The 27230-nt window shown below is 48.3% G+C and overlaps 1 protein-coding gene and 1 pseudogene across 7 annotated transcripts in view; both read right to left on the bottom strand.

Annotated features, from left to right (window-relative positions):
- The window catches only part of LOC308551015 (high mobility group protein B1 pseudogene), a 535482-nt pseudogene that overhangs the window by 382944 nt on the left and 125308 nt on the right, over window positions 1-27230 (bottom strand). The gene's annotated exons all lie outside the window — the stretch shown is intronic.
- Window positions 1-27230, bottom strand: part of IQSEC2 (IQ motif and Sec7 domain ArfGEF 2) — a 78014-nt gene that overhangs the window by 42172 nt on the left and 8612 nt on the right. For 4 of the 6 annotated variants that reach the window (XM_081125104.1, XM_081125106.1, XM_081125101.1 and 1 more), the window contains exon 2: window positions 11019-11048. In XM_081125104.1, coding sequence (XP_080981230.1) covers window positions 11019-11048 — 30 coding nt within the window. Of the gene's footprint in view, window positions 1-594; window positions 718-11018; window positions 11049-27230 lie in introns of those variants that run through there. The other 2 variants (XM_081125105.1, XM_081125102.1) reach the window with 2 other exon arrangements.

Below are 27230 nucleotides of genomic sequence, written 5' to 3'. Positions count from 1 at the left end.
GGCATTCAAGAGCCCAAATAAAGGCCTGAAGACGTGGCTGCAGGCCAGGCCAGCTGCTCACTATCTGACGTGCTGCAAATTTGAGGATACCCAAATCTTAGAACCTTTCAGAATCTTGGACTCCGAGACTTCTTATCAGAGACTCTGAATCATCATCGCCAGAATGACAGTTTCTCAACTGCCATCAACGTGCCAGTCACCCGCCCAAGTCCTTGACTGGTTATCTCATTAATCCTGAGACTCAGAGACCCTAAGGCTGCTGGAATGTTGGTATCAGGGAATCTCAGCGGCTCTGTGGAGCCCTGCAGTGCTGGGCCAGGCTAGCATTCCAGGGCAGCCACCAATCACACCCCTCCCAGGCCTCGGACTGCTCGGGGCTCCAGGGTCTTTACGGTGCTGGGCACCCTGATATCCATGGGCTTACCCACTCAAGCTGGCTCCCTCCCCCAAGCCAAAGGCCTCCAAGAGTCCAAGAGGGGAGCCAGGAACCAGGAAGCCAGAAGGCTGCTGAATCAGCAGCACAGGGACCAGGTCTAGGCCTGAGCAGGAAGGAAGGGAGTCAGGCTGCAGGGGTTGGGGGGCCCAGGTTCCTACCTGCTACTCCTCCCGGGGGGCTCCATGGGTCTGGACCTGTCCCGAGGGCAGGCGCCCCCTGGCCCTGGGCGGTGCCTCCACGGTGTCACCAAACCCTCCTCCCCAGCCCTTCCCTAGAAGGAGGAACCAAAGAGGCGGGGCCAGGCCAGCTGGGCTGTAGGCCAGACTGCAACTGGAAACTTTGCTCTTTCCCTTGCTCCCCCAGGAGGGCTAGGAAGTCCTGGTAAGAGGAAGCAGCTTTCAGAGCTCACAGTGACTCCTCTGGGCAAAACCTCAGGCTGGGTTCCCTATGTGCACCTCCATTGGAATCCACCCAAGCACCCTGTCAAGTGTGTGTCAACAGCCCTATTCTCCTGAAGAGAAAAGGAGATGGACACACGGCACAGGCAATACAGCCAGTTAGTGGCATAACCCCAAGATCAGGACCTGGTTTGGCCAGTCCCAAACCTGGAATCTGTCCCCTCGGCCATGCGAACACAGAAACCTTTCCATGGAAGCTTTTCGCACATTTCCTCATCTTCAGCACAGCTAAACAGACCATTTGGTTGTTGTTCTGGGATGCTCCAGATGACGTAAAATTCAAATCACTCATTTTGAGAAATCAGGATGAGGCCCTGGACAATATTCTTGACCACTGCAACAGTTCTCACTCAATTCTGTGTTGTTTTCTGGACTGGCTGAGAGAAAAGCTCCCTGAAGAGTAGAGAGAAAGTCAGAAAAGCCATTCACGATCAAGAGGCTGTTTTTCCGAGGCAATTGCCCCGCCTGGTTTTACCGATGGAGAAATTGAGGCCTGAAGAGGGGAAGAGTCTTACTGAAGTTCATAGAGCCAGTCAGACTAGAATCCAGGTGCCCTGACTCCCCAGCTACCTGCCACAGCAATCACGCTCTCCTCCGCATGGGCGGGGCTGTTGCAAGGAGAGAATGGAGGATTTGAAGGATGTGGGGGCTCCTGAAGAGTAGCCCAGATCCAGCTCAGTGCGTTCCTGTCCTTTCACAACCCCAGAGACCAGGCCCCTGGCTGTTCTGAGCAGAAGGTAGCCCTGGGAGGGGCCAGGGGGCCAGTGATCTAGAAGGAATAGGAGCTGACAGGCAACAGGCCAGCCTTCCTGCCTCCCTGCTGGGGCAGCTGGTTCCTCTCAAGAAAGCCAAAGCTGCTGAGCAAGATAGGCCCTCCAAACCACCACAAAGTTGGCATCTATGGGCCCTTCGTGGCATCCTCGGCCCACCCCTTGGTCCTTAGGACTCTGGACTCAGCGTCTGCTTTTTTCTCTCTCCTTCAGCAACTCTCCTAGTTCCTGCCACAGCTGCACCTGGCACCCATTTGCAGTTATTTTGCTAAGAGCTGCACCTCTGGCCCAAACCTTCTTCCTGGCCTGGCAGGAGTTGAGAGACAGAAATTCTGGTCCTGGCCCTACAGCTGATGCTGTGTTACCTTGGGCAAGCCCCTTCCCCTCCGTGGTGAGGCCAAGAGCCTTCACTTTGGTGCCTGGGAGAGCTGAGTACAAGTCCCCACGTCAACCACTTTTCAGCTGCTAACCCCTCTGAGGTTCAGTTTATTCATCTATAAAAGATGAGTGGTGATTCCCACTTCACAGATTCTTGTGAGGATTCAGTGAAACGAATGTGGACATGATGAAATATCTCAGCTTGAGCCTGAGAGAGTTTGACCCTTCTCCCAGAGAGGCAAGGGAGACCCATGGGAAGGCTGTTTGTTTCAGGAATGGGACAATTTCTAGGAAAATATCTCTTAATCTGGGCCACTCTTGGAATTCAGACTATCTGAGCATGTTGGGTAGACTCATGGGATGACCACCAGAAACGGAAGGGAAGAAGGAATTATATGGGTGAGGAGTTTGACAGGGCACTGGCAAGGGCTTCAGTCCCTTATTCCCAGATCCTGTGGACCAAGCACTGGGTTGGGGGCTGGACAAGCAGTGACTAAGGTAGTTTATGTCTTGATCTCATGGAGCTTATATTCAAGTGAGAGGAAACAGATGTTCAACAACTAATGGAATTAAGCTGGGCAAAAGTGGAGTTAGCAGGGAGACTGTTTCAGGCAGAGGAAACAACTTGGGCAAAGGACCTGAGGGAGTATTTCACGAACTGCAAAGAGGCCGAAGGGGCTGGGTGGAAAAAACAAAGAGAAGAGAGGTGAGACTAGAGATGTGGGTAGGGGCCCGATCATGCAGAGCCTCGGAGGCCACGATAAAGTTTTAGTATTTATACCAAGAATACTTTGGCAGCCTGTGGTTCGTGGATAGGCATAGGGGTGTCTCTGAAGCCCCTGAAGTTGTATGACCAATATTTATGCATAACAGCATGTTTCCAGGGAGAGCATAGCTTTCATCAGGTCCTCAGATGGGTTTGTGATCCCAAAATAATAGGGAAGTTCCTTATATGAGTCCATTCACAAGTGCCTATGCTTAAGTTAGTGGCAGGCATTCTAGAACCTTCTGTGAGCTGGCCCCTACCCACAATCTCTAGCTAGTCAAAGTCTTTCCCCATCTTCACCCTGTGCTCCATCTAGACAAGTGCTTGCAATTCTCTGGCTCTCTGCTGTCAGCCTCTATCTGCCTGTGCCTTCCCTCTGCTCAAAAGGCCCTTCCCCACCCCCTAACCCCCACTGCCACCTCCCCACCTCTCTAGCTCCCCCTTGTTCTTTACAAGTCAGCTCAGAAGTTGTGGTCCTCTGGGAACCTGCTCTGACCCCTCCCCTGTGTCCTTCCCACCCTGTGCTTCTCTCAGCACTGTCTGTTGCGTCTTCTGGGCCAGGAGCTCTGTGGGACAGGGACTGTGTCTTATTCATCTCAGTGTCCCTATCATTCGGCACAGGGCACCTAGCCACACAGGCCAGTAAGTGTTGGTAGGAGACGCACAATCCACTGAGGTGGAGCTGCAATACAGGCTTGTGGACACTAGAGGGCACTGTGGCTATTAGAATGCTGGCATGACGCTGGCCGGCCGGGGCTCCAGGGCCTGCTACGCAAACCGCCTGTCTCCAGGAGCCCTGAAGCATGGAAACTGCTCTTGGGTTCTGCAGCTCTTCAGTTCTGGGCCTAACTGACCAGGGTTCCTGTTCCACCCTCCCAATTTACTTTTTGCCCCCTTTCCAGACCACTTGTCATGACAGTGCCACTCTACTGCACACACAGCCTTCGCAATTCACAAATGCGAGTGCCAAATACCCCTCCCACAGCCCAAGCGTACATTCTTTTTTGCTCTGCCTGCAACACCCTCCACTTCGTCTCACCCCACCCCACAGCTCCCCTGGCCAACTTCTACTCATCTTCCAACCCTCAGCTTAGATGTCAGCTTGGAGAAGCCTCCCTGACCCTCAGGCTGGGCTGGGTATACTTTCGGGGTGCTCCCACAGCACCCTACACTTGCCCTGTAATTGTCTGTAATTGTCTGTTTCCTTGACTGCTTCCATACGAGACAGTGAGTTTCCTCAGAGCACGACTCCGGACTCCGTTATTACTTATCATCGTTACAAACTGCATTTAATTTAGCACATCAGTGCCTGGCCCATCACCCTTGAATGAATGACTGACTAAATGGACGCACGGCCTCTAACAGCTCACTCTACCCTCTGGTTTGGTTTGCTCCCTATTAATAAAGTGGATGTGATCACCACTACTTAGCAGGGCACTCGGAAGATTAAAGATAATACGTGCTGAGTGTTCTCTAACAGTACCCGACACATAACAGACATTTTTGGATCAAAACAATTGTTAATATTTGGAATAGTAAAAAAATGGATGGGAGGAGCTGAAGGAGACTCGGCCCTGAGTAGGGACAATCTCACACACTCGGCTTTACCATTTACATGGGGAAGACACGGGCTTTGACAATAATAAGAAATGTATCATTTTTATTAGAAATAACGACAGCACCTGCTGTGTGCCACACCAGAAACAGGAGGCTTCCGAGGAGGAGGAGGTGAGCAGCCTCTAGTCTCAGCCAGGGAATTGGAGGCCAGGGCTGAGGTCAGGGCGGAGGGCATTGACCCTGCGTCTGGAGACCAGTCATTACAGGCACAGCTGGTTCCCAACTCTTTACTCATAGGTGAAAACTTGTCTAAGGGGTCATTAATTCCCTCTGTAATTAATGTAAAAACTGCAGGGTTTGTATTAATGGAAAACTAAGCTCAAGCGTCAAGCTGATAATATTGATAATGTGCGCTTGTAATTATATACTGCAGATAACTATAAATGCAGTCACTGCACTAATAAAAGGTAAAAATTCCTGAAGCAATCAAGAACTTGGTAGCAGCTGTACCATGGGTAGCATTATGCCAGTCATTCTGAGGCTATGAAAATCACCACATACTGGGAGCAATGGTAATATTCACTGTGCACTTAAAAGCTGCTTCAGCATAAAATAAGGGGAAATTTCTAGGTAAAATGGGGCGTTCTGATACAAGAGTATGAAATTTGAAAGCACAGAGAGCAAAAATTAATTTGCATTACAGTAAGAACCAGAACCTTGATGAATGGGCAATCTTACAATCCTGGGTCTCTGAGCAGTCTGCCACCAGGCTGGGACCTCACTGTGGAAACATCAAATCTGTGGTCACTGTAGAAGACCAAGTACCAAGTATTTGACCTTTCTGCCCTCACCCACTTCCAAGAGAATCGACTCCCACCTACAGCCCCTTGGCACCTCGTGTTACCATAGGCTAAACAGAAATGCTGCAGTCATATGGGGGTGGACCCTGAAGCTGGAAGGTCACATTGCTTGAAAGCAGAGGAAGCCAGTCCAGAGAGAGAAGTCAGTGACAAAGAGATGACAGGGACCAGGCTGACATGAGAGATGAGAGCTGAGACATGGGCCCCAGAGATGGAGGGAAAGAGAGAGACACAGAGAGAGAGAGAACGCCAGCAATCTTGGTCCCTTGGTTTTGGTCCTTGACTTCTTTGTCCCACTTCCAGTTGGGTCGTGGCCTGGCTATACTTCATTTACTGTTCTTAGATTCCCTGAGATGTAGCCTCACAAGAGTTCCCCCTACCCTTTATTCTTGACCGAGTTTCAGTGGGTTTCTGTTCCGTGCAACAAAATGGACCCAGACTAAGACAAGGGGAAACTGGGGCTATAAATGCAGGGCTTGCACAAGCAAAACCACATAAAGAACACTTATGTAGGGAGGGGTGAATGCAATCATAAAGCATTTGTGCTTGTTCACCCAAATGCTCCCTCATTTCCTGACACTTCCTACCACAGACAAACACTAAAGCCACGCGCGCACGCACTGACATCCAGTGGCGCACAGAAACAAAGGCAGCAACACCAGCTATGCTCCTCCTATGCGGACACCCTGACAGCAGGGCCCAGCTAGCAGGCGGCGCGGCCCCTGCCATCTTCCTCTTCACAGATCACCGATGGGGCCGGCTGGCCGGCAGGAAGCACCCACGTGCATGAACACAGTGGCGCTGCCCGCAGGCTTGGGCCAGGAGTGGAGGCTTGACTGGGTGCTGTGCAGCCTCCCTCCCCAGCTGCCAAGTGACTCATTCCCAGGGCTGCTAATTAAAGCCAGGACAGAGGGGACAGAAGCGAGGGGAGGGGAAGAGAGAGGTTTATTTTAGTGCCAACCAGGCAGGCAGCCAGCTTAGGGGTCACCCACTTCCTGGAGCTGGGCCAGGTGGGGGCAAGGGATTGCAAACAGGAAGGGGAGGGAGGACCCTCTTACCCCTTCTTGTCTCTGGTGAGCTTCCTGGAAAGGTACCTTCTTTGGGAAAATTACCCAACTTCCCCCGCCTCCCTCATCCTCGGTCCCACTGTCAGATTCCAGCTCCACCCCCTCCAGACTCTCATCCTTACAACTGGCTTCGCCTCAGCAGCACACTCCCATTTGGGCTTGCCAAAGCTGGCTCATCTGTGTCTGTGCCCCGCTCTTATCCACCCCCTCTCTCACCCCAAGGATCACACAACACAGGCCTGGTACACAGGGCATGCTCTGTGGTGCTTCTGGAATATGCCTGGGTTAACCTCAGTACAGCACAGTGGTGACTACAACTCTGATGGTCTGGATTCCTATCCTAGTTCTACCACTGGGGGAGGATTATTTTAGCTCTCTAAGCCTCAGTTTCCTCATCTGTAAAATGACAAGAGTATATACCCTATAGGATTATTGTGAGGATTAAATGAGAGAGTATGTGAAAGCACCCAACATGGTGCCCAGCATAGCTTTAGGGATCACCCAGCAAGTGCTGCTGCTAACACCCACCACAGGCCTGGGCGACAGCACTCACACAGAACCCAGTGCCAGGCCTGGCTCCACCACATAGTACCCGAGGGACCGCAGACAAGTCACATAAGCTCTCAGAGCACTGTCTCTCCAGTAAAACGGGATTTGCAATACACCATAGATTTACTGTAAAGCTTTCAGCCTGTCAAGTGTCCTGTGTGGAGCCAGTTCCCAGAAGGGGCTTGATAAACTGCAGCGGTGGTTACTAAGGATAGCAGGAGGAGCTCAGACCTTCGGAGCCAAAGAAGCCCAGGAGGGAGGAAGCAGGCTGTCCAGAGAGGGCAGGACTGGAGCTGGGCCCCCCAAAGTGCACTGGACAGGCAGTAAATGACAAGGTTCCAGGCAAAGGAAGTGGTGGGAACGGACAGTTGGACAGGGCAGGCCCCCGGGCTGCACCGAACAGGAGGCAGCATGGGAGGGAAGAGCCAATGCAGTTGGGCGGCTCTGGGGACTAGCGGTGTCTTGGACATGCGAATGTGGGAACCACGGAAAGTCCTCCGTGAGGTCTCAGCCACCCCAGATTACCAGGAGGTCAAAACAAGGAAGAATTTTAGAGATGATCTAATCTAAACTCTCGTTGGACAGATGAGGGCACTGAGGCCCAGAGTGGGAGGCCTCTGGGAACAGAGCCAGCAGTGGCTGCTCCTCCCACCTCTCCTCCCGAGGTTGCAGCGGCTCCTGTTGCCATGGGGACATCCCAGGCTCCACTGGGTGTCAGTGGCTCCCCACACCCTCCCTCCTTCCTTAGCAACAGGCCACCTCTTCCAGCTCTCATCCTTGCGTGCCTAGCAACCCCAGCCTCGTCCCTGGTCCCTCCACTCCCCAGTTCCAGCCTGACCCTAACTGCAGAAGCAGTGCCTCCAGGCCTGGGGTCCTTTTGCTTCTGGTGGCACAGGTATTGGGCCCTCCTACCCCTCTGTTTTCAAGTTCTACACTTCACATTTCTCAAGCTTGACTATTCAGCATATGACAGAGATTAGGTTGGGGAAGGCAGAGGGCACTCCAGTGTGTTAGCCACTATTTTGTGCTGAGCATTGCTTTACTGTAAGTTCTCTCATCAACGCACAGAAGTCAGAATTATTATCCTCATTTTACTGATGAGGAAACTAATAAGGATCAGAGAAGTTAAGTGACTTCCCAAAAAACACACAGCTAGGAAGCAGGCTCTGCTGAGAGCTAACTTCCTGAACTTGGGCCATCGCTAGTCCCTCTCTGGACCTTGGTTTAAGGTGCCTGGAGGTCTGACAACTTCTCACAGATCTACAGGAAGTCCAGGCACCTTCTTCTACCCACAGCCCTCCTGCAACACCAGCTGTTCAGCTCTAATTAGACTCCACACTTCCTCTGGCACCCACACTTGGAAGCCCTCAGGCCTGGGCCTTGCCACCGGGGTTTTCAACCCACCAATTCTGCTCGCTCCTTGCTGTTCTGCTTCCAACGCAGCCGCGGCCTAATCCCTCTCCTTGGTGTTTCTTCTGTCCTCCTGACCTCTCCCCTTTACACAATGCTCATTAGAGGAGGGCACTGGAGCTCCAAGGCATGAACAGGTTTGTCCAAAGTCACCTATCTAGAAAGCGACCTAGCCATAAATGGGGCCCTTTGCTTCCCTTGCTATGCTGCAGAGTCCAGCCTCTCCTCCAGACCTCCCCGGTCCCCCCTGATGACAGAAGGTGTCTGACCCAGCCTTGACCAGCATTCAGACCTTTAACATTTGAGGCTTTCCTGTCCAGATCTGTTTTAGCCCGATTGACTGCCACCATCTCTAAGCCCAGCCTCACTCCCTGGGCATGCCCGCTCCACTTCCAGCAATGCCCTCCGTCTGCAGGGTCTTCGGGTCCTTCCTCCACAGCCCAGCTTAGATGCCGCCTTCTCCCGGAGGCCATTTCTGACCCTTAACTGAGGTGAGCTCAACAATTTACATGCAGGTACTGAGAGCACCCTCGGGCAGCCCCGCCTGCCCTGGTTCCCAGTTAGAGTCTTCTCTTCACGTCTGCCACATCTTGCCCCACAACTGCAATGTTCAAGGTCCTTTCTACAGCCTGAGTTTAACCGCTACTTCTCCAATTGCTGAGTCCTCAAGGCCCCTGTATCTTCCTTGACTGTGGACCCAACACAGACACTGGCTTTGGAACCAGACAGCCCCGGGTGTGAGTCAGAGTGATGCCACCCAGCCCCATTGCTCTTCTTTCCTTGGGCAAGTCACCGACCCTCTCAGGAGCCTCGGATTCCTCATCCGTAAGTCAGGGGTCCTAATCCATGCCTAATAAGGCTGTTGTGAGCATTAAAGAAAAACATGTTCAGAGTTCTTATTATGCGAGGAGCAAATGATAACTGCTATTATTACTAACATTAGGAGGAGGAGGGTTACTATGATCCACAAGGTGGCCCACAGCTCCTGCAGGGCCGTCACGGGCCGGGCTCTGGGCTTTGTGCCAGGCAGACTTGAGTTTGAATCCAGACTCAGCCAAATATTAGTTGAGTGGCTTTGGGCAAACCAGGCCGAGCCATAGTTTCCCCAACTGTAAAACAATGATGGCAAGGCCAGCCCAGGTCCCGCCTACAGTGTCACAGGGAGGATCAAACAAAAGAAAGTCGTTGACTACTTCAGCGCGTTGTAAAGGCCCAACTTACATCGCCCTATGATTTATGATTATGATAATTACTAAATACCCTGAGCTACGGGTCCCAGGAACTCCCCTGCTGGGAAGTGCTCAGAGCTAGAGACTCTGCCAATCTGTCGCTGGACAAGTAGGAGGCATATCAACACAACAGAGATGCCTGGGGGCCTGTGCTGGGAGTCAGCCCAAGCTGTCCTTCTCTAAACACACGGTGCGACAGTGGGATCCAAGTCCTTTCCAAGACCTGTGACTTCCTAAATGCTAGAACGGGCTGTGGCCATCCCGTATCTTTTGCTGCGTGCATGGGCAGGGACTGACTGTCTTGTTACATATACTGGGCCTGGCTGCGGCCACCACATTCACCTTGACTTCCTGCCAGCCCAAGCATGCTCCACAGCCCCTACCTTGGCCCTGGGCATAGGTGCGCTCACCCCATCCCCCCACCTGGGGGCTGGGGCACAATGTGTCTCTTGCACTTCTGCCTGTAGGCTAAGCTCCTCTGCCCCCTCCCATATCCACTGCCAGGGTGCTGGGACCTGGGCTGCTGCATATGGTTGGACAAGCTGTGCCCTGCACAAGTGTTCACAGCCAAGAAGGCACAAGTGGGGCCTGAATCCAACCTGTCCTCTGCTCACTGAGCCGGAAAGCCTGATGATGGGCCACAGTAGCCCAGTGGAAAGGGAACCTTCCTCCAACTGACCCACTCAGGGGACTCTACTCTTCGAGAAGGTGTTGTATATGCCGGTGGCAGCCCTGACTGGGGCCTGGTGGGCCCATCCCATGCCTCTGCTGCCTGGGTCCACCCCAACACCCCCGACCCGAATGCTAAGACTAATGGGCCCTCCCTGAGACCCCCAACATCCTCCCTTAGTTCCTATACTTAACACTTGTGTTTTCATGAGGCTTCAGATGGGTAAGGCCTGGGAAATGTGCAAATAGCCCTCACCCTTAACCCAGTTTTGCTCCCGCCTGCTCAAGTGGCAGATTGATCACACCCTGAAAACTTACTGAAGCTTGGAAACCTTTTTAGCAAACACGCAAAAAAACAAACAAAAAAACCAACCATGTGCGTTTGTCACCGTAATGTAAATTTCTAATATATAGAAAGTGTCACATCAAAAGTCCATCCAAATTCCACTACTCAGGGCTAGTCGTTCAGGGTGGAGCATGAAAACCAGACCAGGGAAGCCCCACATTTATTGTCCCCTCTTTTCCTGGGAGCAGAAGGTTGAAAAGGTCCCAGGGCCAGAGCTGAGCTCTCTGGGGGTCAGCTTTCCCATCTGGGCAGCTCCCGTGAACCCCTCTGGGGTTCAGCCCAGCCCCCGAGTCAGCTAGGGTCAGAAAGACTAAGGGCTTGAGGTTTCAATCCCCTCCCCACGCCCGCTACATTCACCTCAGCCCTCCCACCCCACTCCATACCCACCCCTAATACCAACAGGACAAAACCCCTGGAGTTGGCCCCCCGCCCTGCCCATGGATCCCGAAGTAACAAACCAAAGGCCCCCCCCTCCAGTCCCTGTCCCATCTCCCAACCACTATTAAAGAAAGGAGGTACTGACCTGACTGTTCTGGAATTCTCACCATCAGATCTGAAAGGGAAACAGAGGAAAAAAACAACAGTCAGCATATGCTCTCACCTCTTCTCCCTCTTACCCTGTGCAGTGGCCTTGAAGGCTGAGGAATAAGGTATTTCAGGCAGAGCAACGAGCCAGAGCAAAGCACTTGGGATGGCAAAGGGCCTGGTCAGTTGTTGGGGCAGGGAGGAGGGCAGCGTGGCTGGGGTGCAGTGAGCAAGGGGAATAGCGGTCAGAGGTGAGGTTGGGGGCACCAGGAGCTGACCGTGTGGGCCTGGTGGGTCAGGGTGAGGGGTGAGGCCTCCCTCAGGGTGGCTGAGTGGCAGCTCGCTGCTGTGGGCAGGGGCAAAGCCCGAGGTTTGAACAGCACACGGAACCTCAGATATTGGCTCTGCTACTTATGGGCCCTGGGACCCGAGCAAGTCACTTCCCCTCTAGGAATCTGAGCCTCAGTCTCCCCACTTGTAACATGAGGCCAATTCTCACAGGGCTGTTGGGATGATTAAGCCCTTTGAAACCCAGCAGACAAATGCCAGGTATTATTAACAACATAGGAAAGACTTTGCCAACTGCCTTGTCCAACCTGCTTATTTTGCAGATGAAGAGAACGAGGCTGAGAGGCAGTGAGTCAGCGGCTAAGCCTCTTCATCTGAGGCCCCCTCAGGGGCAAAGGAAGGGCGACAAAAGAGAACAGAATGGGGGACAGCTTCGAGGGAAATGAGGGGATGAGTGAAGTCTAAACCATGCCAGAGCTGTGTGTGTATGTGTGTGTGTGTGCGCGCGCGCACGTGCAGGGGAAGGGGGGATTAGGAAGGGGAAAAGTGCATTGGTGTGTTGGAAGGACCAGGGAACTTGGAAGAAGTGGGACAGTGTGAGAAGTGCCTTCCGCATCCCCTGTTATCTCCTTTCTCCTTCTTTACCCCCCTCCTCCAACCGTGACTCGCCGCAAAGGGGACAGAGATGAACACATTGCAGGCTCTGTCCTCAGGTGAGAGAAGTGCGATGTGACCTTAAGTGAGAGTAGCGACATCTATGCTGAGTGCAAAATGAGAGAGGGGCAGGCAGGAAGCAGGTGGACCTCAGGAGAGACTGTTGGGAGAGTGAATGGAGCACCCCCAGCGAGGCGGGGCAAGCAGCAGCGTGCTGGAGCTCAGACAGTGGGTGAGTACAGTATGTCCAGTTCTGCTCCTTACTAGCCACATAATCCTGGGGAAGGCACTCCCCTCTGTCCAGCCTCAGCCTTTTCCCTTGTAAAATGGGGGTGGGTTGGTAAGAATCTGCCCCCTTGTGGGTGGGGCTGTGAGGCTTGGCTTAGCCTAGTGCCCTGCACAGGGTGCAAGACAGTGGGTCAAACCTTAAGCCTTCACAGCCCCCTAAAGGGATGGAGGACCAGGGCCACAGAGCACCTTTTCACACTTACTAAACTTTCCATCTGACTCTGCTACAAGGAGATTGCTTCTGAGGCCTGGTCCAAGATGGGAGGGGCCTAACTTTAATGACTCCCCAACGACCAACAGGATGGAAGCCACGCCCCTCAGCCTCTCTCCCTCATATTAACCCTCTGCTCCAGGCAGGCTGGTCTCCTTGCTACCCTACCCCACCCCAAGCCCCAGCACACACTTATGCTGTCTACTGTAACCAGGTCCTGACCCGGGAATACAAACCCTCAAGGAGCTCAGGGGACTAGCCGCTGCCCCAGTCTACTGTAGAGTGACATCCATACTCATCTCCATTCTCATGTGAACAATTGCTAAGCACCTGCCATGTATCGGGCAAGGTGTCATGCTCTTTCAGCACGTTATCTCCTTTGACCCTGCAAAGTGGGAATTACCCATCCAGTTTTAAGAAGATGGAACTGAGACTAAGAGAAGTTGAAATGATTCGCCTCATGTCACACAAGTAAGGGGAGCTTGGTGTGAACCCCAAAGCTTGTGCTCTTACCACCAGGCTCCACTGTGCCAGCAGCTCAGGGCTGGGCAATGCGCACAGTTAAGGTGGCTTTCTTTATCCTGATTCCCCAATGTCAAGGCACACACTTCCTCTCCAGGCCCTTTCTTCTGAGAGATGTTACAGTCCTCAAGATGGCAGCTAAGGGGAGCAAAAGAACTCCCTTCAAGCCATGACACAGAGTGAGTTAGCCAGTTCTCGCTGTGGACTGATTTTTACTAGTTTGAGATATAAGACGTCATATGACCCTCAATGTGGGGTGCTTCCACCTTGGGTTTGCAGCCTTTTATGCACGCAGTATATTAGTACTTATGTATAGATAACAATCAACACCTCTTCAGGGCTAATGCCTTGCCCAGGGGTCAATCCAGCTCTTACTCCAGGAAGCTGGGCTTCCATTCTTTTGGGGGGGCAGCACAGACTCATAGAAAGAATGCTGGGTTCTATTATGGCTCCTTCCTTAACTGGCAGCATACGGAGATTTGGACAAGGCACTGCTCACTGGACCTTGGTTCCTCATCTATAAAACAATGGGCCTGCATTAGTTGAGTTCTGAACGATCTTCAGGCCCTAAAACATTAGTTTCTTCAGAATCCCAGTTTCTCTCTTTTATCAACCACAGCCAGCTGTCTACATAAAGAAGCAAAGCCCCAGGTAGCAGACCTCCCTTTATCGATCCACATCAGGAGAGATGGTTTTCTCTTGCTAGTCCCACAGCCTTCTCTTAATGAAAGGCCACTCAGGACCCCAGGCTTCTCAAAGGCTCAACTGTGCCAATTCCCATCCTCGGGAGTGATGCTCACTAAATGATAACATATTGAAGCCTATGAGTATAGTGACCTTATTTTCTTAACCAAAAACTCAAGCATGTAACCTGACCAAGGATTTTGATGTTGTTGCTTCCAGGCAGAAGGGACAATCTGACAGATGAAAGAATCAATGGCAAAATATAGAAAGTTCCTGAATCTATTGGGGACTTATGGGGACCACAGGGCAGAATAATTGAAAAAAATGTAGGTCCTCGATAGCCATATTGGGGTTTCTGTCTTCACCTCCTGACTGGATTTCCTGCTTCTGGTTTTGATCCTCTAAACAATCTGTAAACAGTACCTGGGGAAACTATAATTAGTTCTCCCCAAGAACCTGGAATTAGATAAACAAGGTCGTTCTCTGAGATCTAAACTATTTAAAACACACACAAAATGTACCAGAATCAAGATATGCAAAATTACCTGAAAGAAACATACTGGTCCTCAAGCCAGGATTTGAGTAACATGTCTAAAAAATCAGGTGTCCAACGAAAGGAGATTGGACACCAATGAAAGTAGATTTTTTAAAAGGAGACTTGAAAGGCAACCGTGAACAGGGCTCCTCCCAGAAGTGTCCAGAAGAGAAAGAGGTGGGTAGCCTGACCCAGGAGTCATGTAGGTCTTTTCAAAAGCTGAGATCCAGCCCTGGGGGCAGCCAGGCACCTCCTCTCCCAAACATCGCTTTATCTAACTGCAAGTCTCTTCAATGGACAACTCCCTTCTCTAAAGGGCAAACCAGTTGATGTGGTTCTTCTGCTACCATCATTCAGTAATTTCCCTACCAACATGCCTGCTGGTCAAGCCCAAGCTCTCCAAAGGTCTAAAGCTCTAAATCTCACTGCCCTTCTATCTGTTTTTTTTGGTTTGTTTGTTTGTTTTTGTCTTTTTTAAAAAAAGCACATTTGGTATTTGCTAACTGGAACACTCTTGGCCCTCTCTATGGTTTTAAAAAATATTTTAATTTTTTAAAAAGTGATACATGAAATAGTTTAAAAAGTCAAATTGTAAAAGAACCTTAGCAAAATAATAGCCTTTTTGTCAACTATTTTTTTTTTCTGAATTCATGTAGATATTTCTAAAATAGATGCTTACATTGCTAATCCATGTTTGAAATTTTTGTGCATGTCCTTTTCAAATTTTATTTTTACCAAGTAATACATGTATATAGATTTTCCCATCACACTGTATTGCAAGAATTATAACAAAAACCCCCACAAATTCCCCACTCTACCTGCCCTTCCCCCAACTCCCACTCTCAGAGACAGTTTTCAAGTCTTTTCATTGCTTTTTTGGGTATTTACCTCCTCCTTTCTAAAGAACACACACATACGTCTATCTCTTGATTTATTTTTTAGTTTTATGTATAATGTACGGAATTCCTACTATTCAGGGAGAGGATACAGCTCTCTTACACACACTTCCACCTCCAGCCCCCAGTTCTCATGAGTGGCACACATCCCCTCTTCTCATTCTACCACTGTAGTCATATCACAAAGTTTTGGTTAAATCAATATTAGTGGTTTCTATTTTTATGACTGCTTCGATACTAATAGTGGATAAATCATATCATATGCTATAATTATATTTCCTTTCTCACATAAGTTTTTTCCCTAGTGTTGTTTATTATTATTATTTTTGCTTGCATAGTTTTCTTCATATATATGATCAATTCTCCCTAAACTCTGTCACAAGTGCAATTCTCCTCTCAATATGTTTTGACATATGTAATCCATCAGATTTTTTTTTTTTCCCTTTGAGACATCATCCCTGCTGCAATCCAGACTGGTTGTGCTCTAGGCCTGCACAAGGTTGCCCTAAGATCTTCTCCCTTACCTATAACCCTGGGGTTCTGTGTTGGATTTCCTGTTTCCTAGATTACTTGGCCTTTTTTTCTGAGTTCATGTCTGCGTTTTGCTAGAGCGCTTTCTCCAGTGCTTCCTAAGAAAAGAGGCATGAGACATAAAATCTTTAGATCTTACATGCCTGAGAATGTCTTTATTACACCCTCACCTTTGATTGATACCAACTGAGTATAGACTTCTAAGTTGTTAATTGTCCCCTCAGAATTTTGAGAATGCTCTTCCATTGTCTCCTAGCTTCCAGAGTTGTTTTTGAGAAGTCTAATGTCATTCTTTTTCTTGATCTTTTGTATATGACATGGTTTTACTCTGGCAGCTTTTAGGATCCTCCCTTTATCCTTTGTATTTCACAGGAGCATACCCTGGTACGGATCTTTTTATTATTTACTTTGCTGGTTACTCAGTGGGATTTTCGTTCCTTTGGTACTGGACATGTTCTTGTATTATGTCTTTGATCATTTCTTTCCTGCTGTTTCCTCCATTCTCTGTTTCTGGAACTCCTATTGTTGGACGTTGAGGTTCCCCAATTGATCCTCCAGTTTCCTCATCTTTTCTCTTCTGCCATCCATCTCTTCATCTTGTTATTCTGCTTCCTAGGACATTTCTTCACCTTTTATATTCTAGTCCTTTTGTCGAAATCTGTATTTTGGCTTTCACTCTCTTTTATCTCCCAGATTTCTTCTCCTCCCTTTATTACCTCTGTTCACGCCAAGTTCTTCTTTTATGTTTGTTTGTTTGCTTGTTTGCTCTTTTGGTCATTCTTGAAGGTTGATGGTCTTCCTCAAATAGCCTTGTATTAACTGATCATCTCTGACTACCTAAGGCTTGAGGGTTTTTTTTAATGTCAGTTTTATTGAGGTTTAATTGACATGAAATAAAGTATACCTATTTTAAGGGTCCAAGCCTGGTGATCCTTGGCAACTGATTCCCATGACACTAACAAGCTGGTGGGAATCTCTGTGTGTAGATGGCACCTGCCAGGTGGTGGGCTTCACTACAGAGTTACTGAGCTGCAAGCCTGTTCTTTTGCTGGAAGACTGCAAAATGTCATCTTTTGGAGGCCTTTTTCTGGGGCCTTCCAGTTTCCTCAGAGAAGACTCCTTCACCCTTTTGTGCGGTCCTTTGGTGTCCTGGAAGTAGGGGAGTAGAAGGAAGTTGGGGCCTCACTGTTTTAGGATGCAGATCCCTTTGCTCACAGCCCTGTTTCACCCCATCCTCTGTTGTGCCTGGTGTTCCCAAGCCCAGGGCCTCTTAATTTCAATTTCTTCAAAGAATCAACCTCCAGCTGCAGAGTAGGGGGTGGGAGAGAGTCCCTCACTGGGTGGGATAGGGGAAGGGCCAAGAGAGTCTGTTAACAGATTTTCAATGTTCTCCCTGTTTTCAGTTCCACACCTTGCCCTGCCTTGTGGTTCACAGCACCTCTGAATCCTGAGCATTTATGGGGCTTTCTGGATGGAATAGTTTACTTCTGATCAGGATTTCCAACCTTATGTGTTTCTACCTTTTTTATTCCTTTACTCATATTTCAGTGGGATTTGGGGAAGCAACAGAGGTAAATAAATTTATTCAATTTGTTGTGTTTAACAGGAAGTTCCCCTTCTTATTCCAGCCAACTCCTATTCACTTTCCAGTAACTTATTTAGGCAAGACCTCCTTCAGGAAGCTTGTCTCAATGTTCCTAGGCTGGCTGAGAAGCCCTTCCTCTGTTCTCCCACGGAATCTTTTTCTCGACTCTAGCACAGCCCTGATCAAACTATTCTGAAAGTGTCCATTTCCATGCCTAACTCTTCCTGCAGACTGGGAGTTCCTGCTGGTCTGGGGCTGTTTCTTAGTCATGTCCATACCCCAAGTTCCCAGCATCTGGTCCACAGAGGTACAGAGCAAATATGAGGTGATGGAATGAATGAATAAATGAATGATTATAAGAGTGAATCAGAGCAGCCAGAGGGACCATCTAGAAAGGGAAATAAGCTGAAAGCAATTGTTCCTGTATAAGGCCAGTTTCCAAAAAGCTGTGAAAAGCTGTATGTGCAAAGATGCCCACTGTAGCATGATTTAAAAAAAAAAAGTAAAAAAAAAAAAGGTCCAGCTTCTACACCCTATATTCAGAGGATGGTTAAGTACATATGGTATATCCTTGCCATTAAAAATGATGCCATTGCTGGTCGGTGTGGCTCAGTGGTTGAGCATCAACCCATGCACCAAGAGGTCACTGGTTCAATTCCCAGTCAGGGCTTGATCCCCAGTTGGGGGCGTGCAGGGGGAGCTGATTGATGTTGATGTTTCTTTCTCATCAATGTTTCTATATATCTCTCTCCCTTCCTCTCTCTCTAAAGTCAATAAAAATATTTTTTAAAAAGCATGCCATTGCTCTGGCTGGTGTTGCTCAATGGTTAGAGCGCCGGCCTGCACACTGGAGGCCGATTCCTGATCAAGGGCACCTACCCGGGTTGCAGATCTGATTCCCCAGTTGGGGCTCGTGTGAGAGGCAACCAAAATTGATGTGTCTCTGTCACATGGCTATTTCTCTCTCTCTTCCCCACTGTTTTCTCTCCCCTTCCACTCTCTCAAAAATCAATGGAAAAAATATCCTCATTCCTTGGGTGAAAATTAAGAAAAAATGGTGCCATTCAAAATGATGCTTAGGAAGAATATGCAGTGACATGGAGAAATGCTTAAACAAAAAAAGCAAGGAAAAAATCATATGTGCTGAATCATTTCAACTATATGAAAAGAATGCAGAGAACAAGGGAAATACACCAAATGTTCAGAGTGGCTGCCTTTGTGTGTTGTAATGATGGGTAATGGTTTTCTCCTCTACTTTTCCAAGTTTTTCTAAATTTTCTAATGGAAGAATACATTAAATGTGCAATTTTGAAAAGCTTTTTAAAAAGGAAGATAAGTATCCTTAGAGTGATATGAACAAAATACTGCGAAGGGGGCCTAAGGGTCTGTGTGCACATCTAGCAGTGCTTGCTGGGAAGGCTCAGTTCTTCACTGGCCTGAGATCCTGAAGGCCTGGGCCCATGGAACTCCATCCTCACTACAAAGCAGGACCTAGCTCAGGAAGCCAAAGGGGGAGCCCTGCCTAGAACAAATTACACTGTCATAGGCTGTATTGGGAAACAGAGGCTCCTACACTGGGCCCCACACTTTAGAGGTCCTTCTCCATGAGGTGAAGGGTCTGTAAGGCAAAGGGAATATGTCTATCAGGATCTTTGGCCCTCTCTCTTCCAGACTAGACTCCAGGTACACAGGGCCCCAGAATTCCTGGTCCACAGTTCTTGAGCTTACTTGTAGGAATTACATGGCCTTACTATCCAGGTCGATCTGCTAGGCCCAATGGGTGGCCAAGGGGAAGGAGAAATAGATGGGGCTTGGACATGGGCTAGGGTATCCGTATCTATTTCAAGGTTCCATATGAACCACAGGTGAGAAGAGAAGGGCGGAGAGCCAAAGGCTTCACCTGTACCTTGCCCGAGCCCCAGAAATACAGAGGCAGGCAAGTCCGTAGGTCCCTCCTAAGCCTCTGGATTTGTAGAAGGGCCTAGCCTTGAGTGTTAGACAGATTTGGGTTCAAATCCATTTGTTTGCTCTGTAACCATGGATGAGTCCATTCCCCTCGCTGAACCTCAGTTTCCCCAACTATAACATAGGTATAATAATTCCAATTTCATAGAGTTGTTGTGAGGCTTGCTGGCGGCACAGGCTTTTTGGGTCAGAAAGGCCTAGGTTTAAATCCTATCTCTGCCCCTCCTAACTATGTGATTTACATCTCTAAGGCACAGTTCGTTGATCAATATAATAGAGATAGTAATACCACTAACCTGATAAAGTTGTTGGAAGGATTATGGTTGTAATGAATATATAATAACATTGGAAAATGCTTAAATGAGAAAAGGCTGTTTTAAAATGGTCCTGTGAATACTGGCTATGGTGGAGTTGACTGGGCCTCAGCACGCCCATCCCCCTGCCCAGCATTATTTGTCTCCATAGCACTTACCACTATCTGACATATTCTGTATCTTCTTGTTTGTTTCTTTTCTGTTCCTGCCCCCTACGTTTACACACTAGAATGTCTGCTCTTCAGGGCAGAGGTTTTGTCTGTATTGTTCACAGTTTCCCAGTGCCTGGAACAGTGGGAGTGTGAAGATGTTCTTCAGCAGTTGAGAAGGTATCTGCCATGTAGATAGGGATAAAAAGGCATTCTTGGCCAGGAGAACAGCTGGAATATAGGCATGGAAGCATAAAGAAGTTCACTATGCTGCCCGGCCGGTGCAGCTCAGCAGTTGAGCGTTGACCTATAATCCAGGAGATCGTGGTTCGATTCCCAGTCAGGGCACATGCAGATCCCTAGCAGGGGGCGTGCAGGAGGCAGCTGATCAACGACTCTCATCATTGATGTTTCTATCTCTCTCCCTCTCCCTTCCTCTCTCTGAAATCAGTAAAATATATATATATATTTAAAATTCCACTATGCTTAAGGAAGAGACAGTTCAATACAACCTGAGCGCAAGGTCAGGAAGGGAACAGAGTGGCTAGAAAGACGTGCAGGGCTGTGGTCTGATCCAAAGGTGCACACAAGAGCTTTCCTACACCACAAGCGGTGTGGAGACCTACTTGTGATAGCCAGGAAGTAGATAAGCACTAGAGAAGAGGTTGAAGTTGCTTCCCAAGTTCAAGTGCCACCTAAATCATCACCATGTGAAAGGTGAAAGTAAAAACCTTCTGAAAGATAATTCAGGTAGAGAGGAAGATTCCTTTCTAAGGGGCCCATCTGAACCAGGAATCAAACCTAGAAATGATAACATGGTGGGTACTGAAGTCAGGTGGATGAGGCAATGGTGACATGCAAGAAAATCTTATAAAGATTTATTCAAAGAGAATAACAACTAGATGAACCACAGGACAAATCAAAAGGCGTGTTGGGTAATGTAACTGCTTTCGGCAGCAGATTCACGCAACAGCAATGACAAGATGGTGGCAGGGATGTGAAATGAAGGCCACGGTGGTTTCAGCTGATGCCTAGCTTTTTGCTTCCTTTCCTTCCTTTCTTTCTTTCCCTTTCTTTTTCTTTCTTCTTTCTTTCTTTCTTTCTTTCTTTCTTTCTTTCTTTCTTTCTTTCTTTCTTTCTTTCTTTTTTTCTTTCTTTTTTTTTAAAAGGAATTTAAAACATTTAATTCTTGATTATCCATAGAGCAAAAGAAGAAACTAACATCTATGGAAAATCTAATATGTATTAAATTATGTATCCAATATGTATGGAGCCTGGGTTGCGGGCTCAATCCCCAGTAGGGGGCATGCAGGAGGCAGCAGATCATTGACTCTCATCATTGATGTTTCTATCTCTCTCTCCCTTCCTCTCTGAAATCAGTAAGACTTATTTAAAAATAATAATATGTATTAAGCACTTTGTGTGTATAATCTTCTTTAATTTTTGTCAACCCAAATTCATAGGTATACTCATTTCCATTTATGGATCAGGAAACCATTTTCCTTAGAGAAGTCAATCAGAATATAATGGAACCACGATTATGACTCAGAAGCGTTTTGCTTCTGATGAGTCTTCCCATAGTCCTTGTTACCACCACTCACTGGAGGAGCGCTGGGATGGTAAGGGTGATGTTAAGGATGGCTGCATACTTCAAAGGAAGTATTTGTCTACCACTTTTAAAATTTCTTCTTCAGGAAATAAAGAGGCAAGTATCACTTCATGTTTTTATTTTAAAGAGAAGCAAGACAAGCAGAGACTACGACAAAGAGCTTCCAACACCAGGTAAGAGTGTGAACTTCATCCTGTAATTTCCGGGGAGCCTCTGGAGGCTTGGTCCAAGGAGTGATAAGGTCAAATGCTGTCTCCCTAACTGCCCACTCCTTTCAACCACTAAAGCAAGCGTTATTTGGTCCTTAGCATATGCTGCCTTCTAATACCCCCCCCCCCAAATAAAGTGACTATTTATTAAACACCTGCAATGGCCCAAGACTTGTACTCTCTTCGTAACAGCTGTGCAAGGTAGTTCTTCTCATTGTATAGCTGTGAAAGCTGAGGCTTGGAGTAGCAGTAGGACCTACTTAGAGCCACACAGAGAATGAATAGTGCAGCTGAGTTTGTCTGGGTTTGTCTGACTCCAAAACCAATGCTTTTAACTGCTACAGCCTTGGCTTCCTTTTATCAGGCCAGACCTAAGCGGCACTTCATCTCCCGTATCAGCCCGCAAGCTTGACCTCTCTCCCTCACCAGGCTCTGGTCCTGCCTCCACACAGTGCAGTGCGCCCCCCCCCCCCCCCACACACACACCACGAGCACTCAGGGACTGCTTCTGGGAGAGGTAATCACTCAAGGATGGAATAGGAGAGCACCAGAAAGGGAAAGTGGAGTTAGGCACAGGTATTGCAGTCCAGGTCAGCTCAGCACTATCACAGAGAGCGAGAGAGAGCTAGAGCAAGAGCGAGAGACACATAGACAGAGACAGAGAACAGGAAAATGGAACTGGCTTTCTTGCCTTCTTTTCTTGCCTCCCTCTGCTGGAGGAAGAGGGATGAAGGTTCAGCCATGATAGGAAAGAGAGTGGGCGGGAGGGGGAGCAGCTAGAGCAGCCTGCTGTTGCAGAAGCCTTAGCTCAGCCTCAAAGCCCCCTCCTGTGCACTTGGGGCTCATCCCTGGCCCACCTGCTCCCCACTGCCTAAGAAAGGAGGCTGGGCTGCTCTCCAGCACCCACCCAAATCCTGCCAAAGCACAGCTCACAGCAGACCATACCCCCTTCATTCACAGCAAGGGCATCCTGAGAGGCGGAGCAGCTGACCGGGGGTCCAGAGGGAGGCAGTGGCAAGCAGGGGTCAGAGAATGCGGGTGTCCAGTCCCTCAGTTGAGGACTCTCTTGACTGCATGGTCTAGATGGCTGAGGTTATGGAAAAGGGGTGCTCTGAAGGCTGCCATGGGAATGCTCATGACAGGGCTGGAGCCAGAGGCAACACATGCCAAAATGAGGCCATCCAGGGTTGGGTATTTGAGGGGTTTAATAATAATTTCCATTCTCAATTTGGACTGAGAAAACCAAGCAACCATTTTTAAAAGTAGCTTTAGCCTTGGTTTGGACCTCAAGAGCACAAGTGTTTATATCTCTCCTCTCTTCTAGGACCCCACTAACATGAAAGTGAAGGAATAGAAGAAGGTACGAGCTCATAACACTGAGGCGGATGCAAGAGGGAGGTCGATGTCAATGGGTGAGAAATTTCCACAAATTTCTGAAAGCAAAAACCAAACAGAAGAGCGTTCACAGTGGAAGGAGAGCCAGGGACACCACTCAGGGGGCTGCAGCTGGGGAGAGAGCCAGTCGGGTCATCAGAGGCCCAGAGAGAATGTAGACTTGGAAATGGTAGGTGTGGGGGAGGGGCTGAAAACAGGGGGATAAGCTGAAGGCAAATACATGAAATCCTCTCCTGTCCCCCAACCCCCGGACTCAGAGCACAAGCTGCCTGGCACTCACCCTTAGGCAAATTATCAGAGGGCTTTCGGCTAAAGAAGTTAAACTATCTGGGGTGAATTAGGGCACCTACTGACATGTTGGTGCCCCCTCAAATAAAGTGCTTTTTATTCTGCCATTTGGGGAACACCCATTCTAACAGCCAGCTCCCCGGTGGCTCACCTAAAATAAAGCCAGTGAGTGAACAAACCTGCCTGGATAGACAGACATCTCAGTCAGACCTTCTATGAACTCATTCATAAACTATAAAATGGAAAATACGAGAGAAAGGATGCGTGGCCTCAAGGATCAATCCAGGAAGTTCGGCATCCAACATTCCAGAAAGAGAAAACAGAGAAAAGGAAGGGGAGGAAACTATCAGAGAAATTACATAAGAAAAAACAGTGCAACAAACGGCAAGGGCTCACCGAGTGCCAGGTGGGGTGAATGACAGGCAGACCTTGAGCTGAGTGCTGGTTACATAAGGAGTGTTTGGCTTCTGAAAATTGACCAAGTTATTCATTTGTGATATGAGCGCTTTTCTTTAGGCATATTATATTTCAGTATGAAGTTAAAAAAAACCCTCTCCTCAAAATATCCAAGGAAAATTTCCCCAGAAGATGTGCTATGAGTATCTCATGGATTCAAGAACTCCACATGACAGTAAGCAACCAAGCAAATTAATAAGAAGGAAGGAAGGGAGAGAGGCCGAAAGGAAGTCCTGGTCCAAATATAAAACAAAATAAAAAGCGGCATGATTGTGAGCAATTTGTAGAGCATAAGGAAGGAAAATTCATTTGATCTTGAAGCTAGAAACATTTTCCTGGAAGTAGAGAGGTTGTGACAGTGAGCCTGTGGGAAGTGATGGGCAATTAGAGTACACTATTTGGTCCTGCGATGAATAATATTGACATAGTCATCATCACATAAACACAGTGTCTCTGTGGTCAACTTTAAAACCAATTTGTCTACATAAGGCACTGGAAACCTAATTATCGTTACAGAACAGGATGTAAATGTAACCAGCCTTACTGGATGCAGAACTCCTGAACACAGAAAAGTGGGAGGTGGAGGGCAGAGGAGAGATGGGGGGAAGGATGGGGCACTAGGAACTAGGGTCGAGAGACCCTGTGTAACACAGATGGAATAAGAAATCACATTTTAAAATAATATTTAATAAAGTTACAAAGGTAACTAATAGAGGATCCAAAATAGTAATACAATTATCAGAATTTAGGAGGGGGTGAGAAAGAGCCAAATGTTATAAATAAGCTAAATTCTCATTTGTCATTGTAGGAAGAAGTCAATAGATAATGTTTAAAGTTGGTAAATGAAGAAATAACCCTTGGAGCATGTTATTTAGAGACAGGAAGTTACCACCAGAAAAACCTAAATGGTAAAAGTGGTTCTTCTGGGGGCTGAGAAGTGGGGGCAGGGAGACTGGCTTTTTACTATATACATCCTTGTGTACTATTAGCCTTTTTTGAATTGTGTAAATGTACTTCTTTGACTTAATTTTAAAAGCAAGTCCCTCTTCTTTCTTTGGACCTCAGTCTCCCACACAGTACATACAAAAGGGGGAGGTTGATGATCCCGGGGGGAGGTGACATGAGGACCTGTTCTCCAATCCATGCTTCTTTTCACAGCAGTAGCAAGAGAGGAGAGTGAAGGACTAGCTCCTCCCTAACTAACCCTTCAACTCCTCACAGGACCACAGTGACCCACGCAGATGCGGCCCTCTCAGCTGCCCCAGCCTGCACCACCCTCTGGTCTTCTTCAAACCCTACCCTGGCCAGTCCAGTTTCTCCTGCCTTCCGTTCACTCAACTATTTACACCCATTAGTCATTTATACCCGCCTGAGTCACAAAGGGTTTGAGGTGGCTTACTCCAATAACACAGATAAGAAAAGAATAAAAATTAAACTAGAAAATAAGAACTCAGAAAAAGAGATCAACAAAGATACTAGAGCTGTTCTTCAGATTAACTGGTGGCTGAGGTGGAAAGCAAGATACAATGAGCCATGACAGTCTCGTGTTAGGAAGGAGGGCATATAACAGTTTTCAGGGGAAGCAAACCTGCCGAGCTCTGAATTCTTTGATTCATTGGCCATGCGAGATTTCATAGAGAAGAAAATGGTTTTGTCTTGTTTTGTTTTTTTCAACTTTGTCTTATTCTGACGATAAGCTATTTAAATATTTGGATGAGTTATCTCCTATAGAAACTGAAGAATCCATCCTGGCCCGATGGCTCAGTTGGTTGGAGCATCCTCTGGTGCACCAAAAGGTTGCGGGCTCGATTCCCAGTGAGGGCACATACCTAGGCTGTGGGTTCAATTCCTGGTTGGGGCACATACAGGAGACAATGGATCCATGTTTCTCTCACGTCAGTGTGTCTCTCTCTCTCCGCCCCTCTTCCTTTCTCTCTAAAATCAATAAAAACATATCCTCAGGGAGGATTAAAAAACCCCTGAAGAATCCCTGGCAATATGATTATGAAATGAGGTATAAGAGCATATGCTCTGGCACAATCAAGGATTATTTCACTGGTTTTCTTCCCCCAGAAATGATTCTTTATTGAGCACCTGGAAGTACCAGGGAGTGCCATTCAATGATCTTCGGTAACCCTGAGAATTGGGCATCGTTGTCCCATTTGACAAATGAGGAAACTAAGGCTCAAAGCAAGCAAAATGACCTAGCTGAGGTCACCTGGTGAGTTGGGGCAGAGCCTAGATTAAAATTTGGGTCTGTCTCCAAAGCTCATTTTTTTTGTTTGTTTTTTCCATTGAGTTTTTTTTAAGAGAGAGTGGAAGGGAGGGAGTGGGGAGGGAGAGGGAGAAAGAGAGAGAGAGAGAGAAACATCAATGTGAGAGAGACACATGGATGGGTTGCCTCCCGCATGCGCCCTGACCAGGGCCGGGGAACAAACTGCAACCCAAGTACGGGCCCTTGGCGGGGAATCGAACTAGTGACCCTTAGGTGTGTGGGCCGATGCTCTACCACTGAGCCACACCAGCTGGGGCTCCAAAGCTCATTCTTTATGTATCATACCATAGGGCCTTAAAACGAAGGCACCCAGGCTGGAGACACTCTGCCCAAGGTAATGGGGACACAGCGATGACAGGCACAGCCAGCCCCGGCCTCTCCCATGAAAACAGAAAAAGGGGGTGACAGGCTTGGCTGTCGGGCCAGAAACTGCCTCTGAGCTGCCTGTTACATTAAATGAAGACCTCTAAGGCAGAGAGCAGCAGAAAGAAGGCTGGGCCTGAGTTGAGGAAACTAGACCATAGACCCCAGCTATGAATTTAGCAGATCTGATTTCTGAGGGGCTGAGCCAGGGCAGAGGGTTTGTCTGCCCTGGAAGTAAGAGACCCTTTATTTAGGTGATGCCTCCTCTTCCTCGCTTCCTCCCCTACAAGTGGCCCAGCCTCCGTGAGCCCCGGCTTTCTCATCTGTAGAACACAAAGATAATGACTCCTGCAACTTCCACAGGGTTTCAAGGCATAAAATAGTTCATTTAAGGAACGATGCTTTGGTCACTGGCATTAATGTCAGAGAGACTCTTCTAATCCGAGCTCCTCTGCTCACACGCTGAGTGACCTTTTACAAGTCCTTTCTCTCTCTGAGCCTCAGTCTTCTCATCTATAAAATGAACAGCCTGGGCTGATTGATTTTTAAGGATCTTTCCAGCTCCAAGTTTCTTGACTTTTATGCTGGTATTATTAAAACCCTTCTGGTCATGAATGGCTGCCGGTCCTCTGAGCTCCCGCAGTAGGCTGCATTCCCCTCTGTCAGAGCACTTGTCATTGCATTGTCACTGCCTTTTTTTCTCAATAGATTATCTCTATGCCCACTGCCCAAGCTCAGGCCTTATCTCTCACCTAGACTGTTACATGGGCCTCCTCACTGGATGTCTCCAAACAATTTTCCAAATTGCCCTCTAGTGTGATCTCTCCAAAACATGGTTCTCAACAGGTCACCCAATGCACACCTCTTCCCTCAGCTTACATCCCTACTTTGGCTCCCAGTTACCAACAGGATAAAGCTCCTGAGCCTGCTATACAAGTGTCCTCATGACCTGGGCTGGCCGATTCTTCAGACTCTTCTCCAGATACTCCCTGC

This window comes from Miniopterus schreibersii, assembly GCF_964146895.1.
Source record: "Miniopterus schreibersii genome assembly, chromosome: X".
Lineage (NCBI taxonomy): Eukaryota > Metazoa > Chordata > Mammalia > Chiroptera > Miniopteridae > Miniopterus > Miniopterus schreibersii.
Note: the sequence above shows the minus strand (reverse complement) of the source record. Positions and strands in the feature narration are given on the sequence as shown.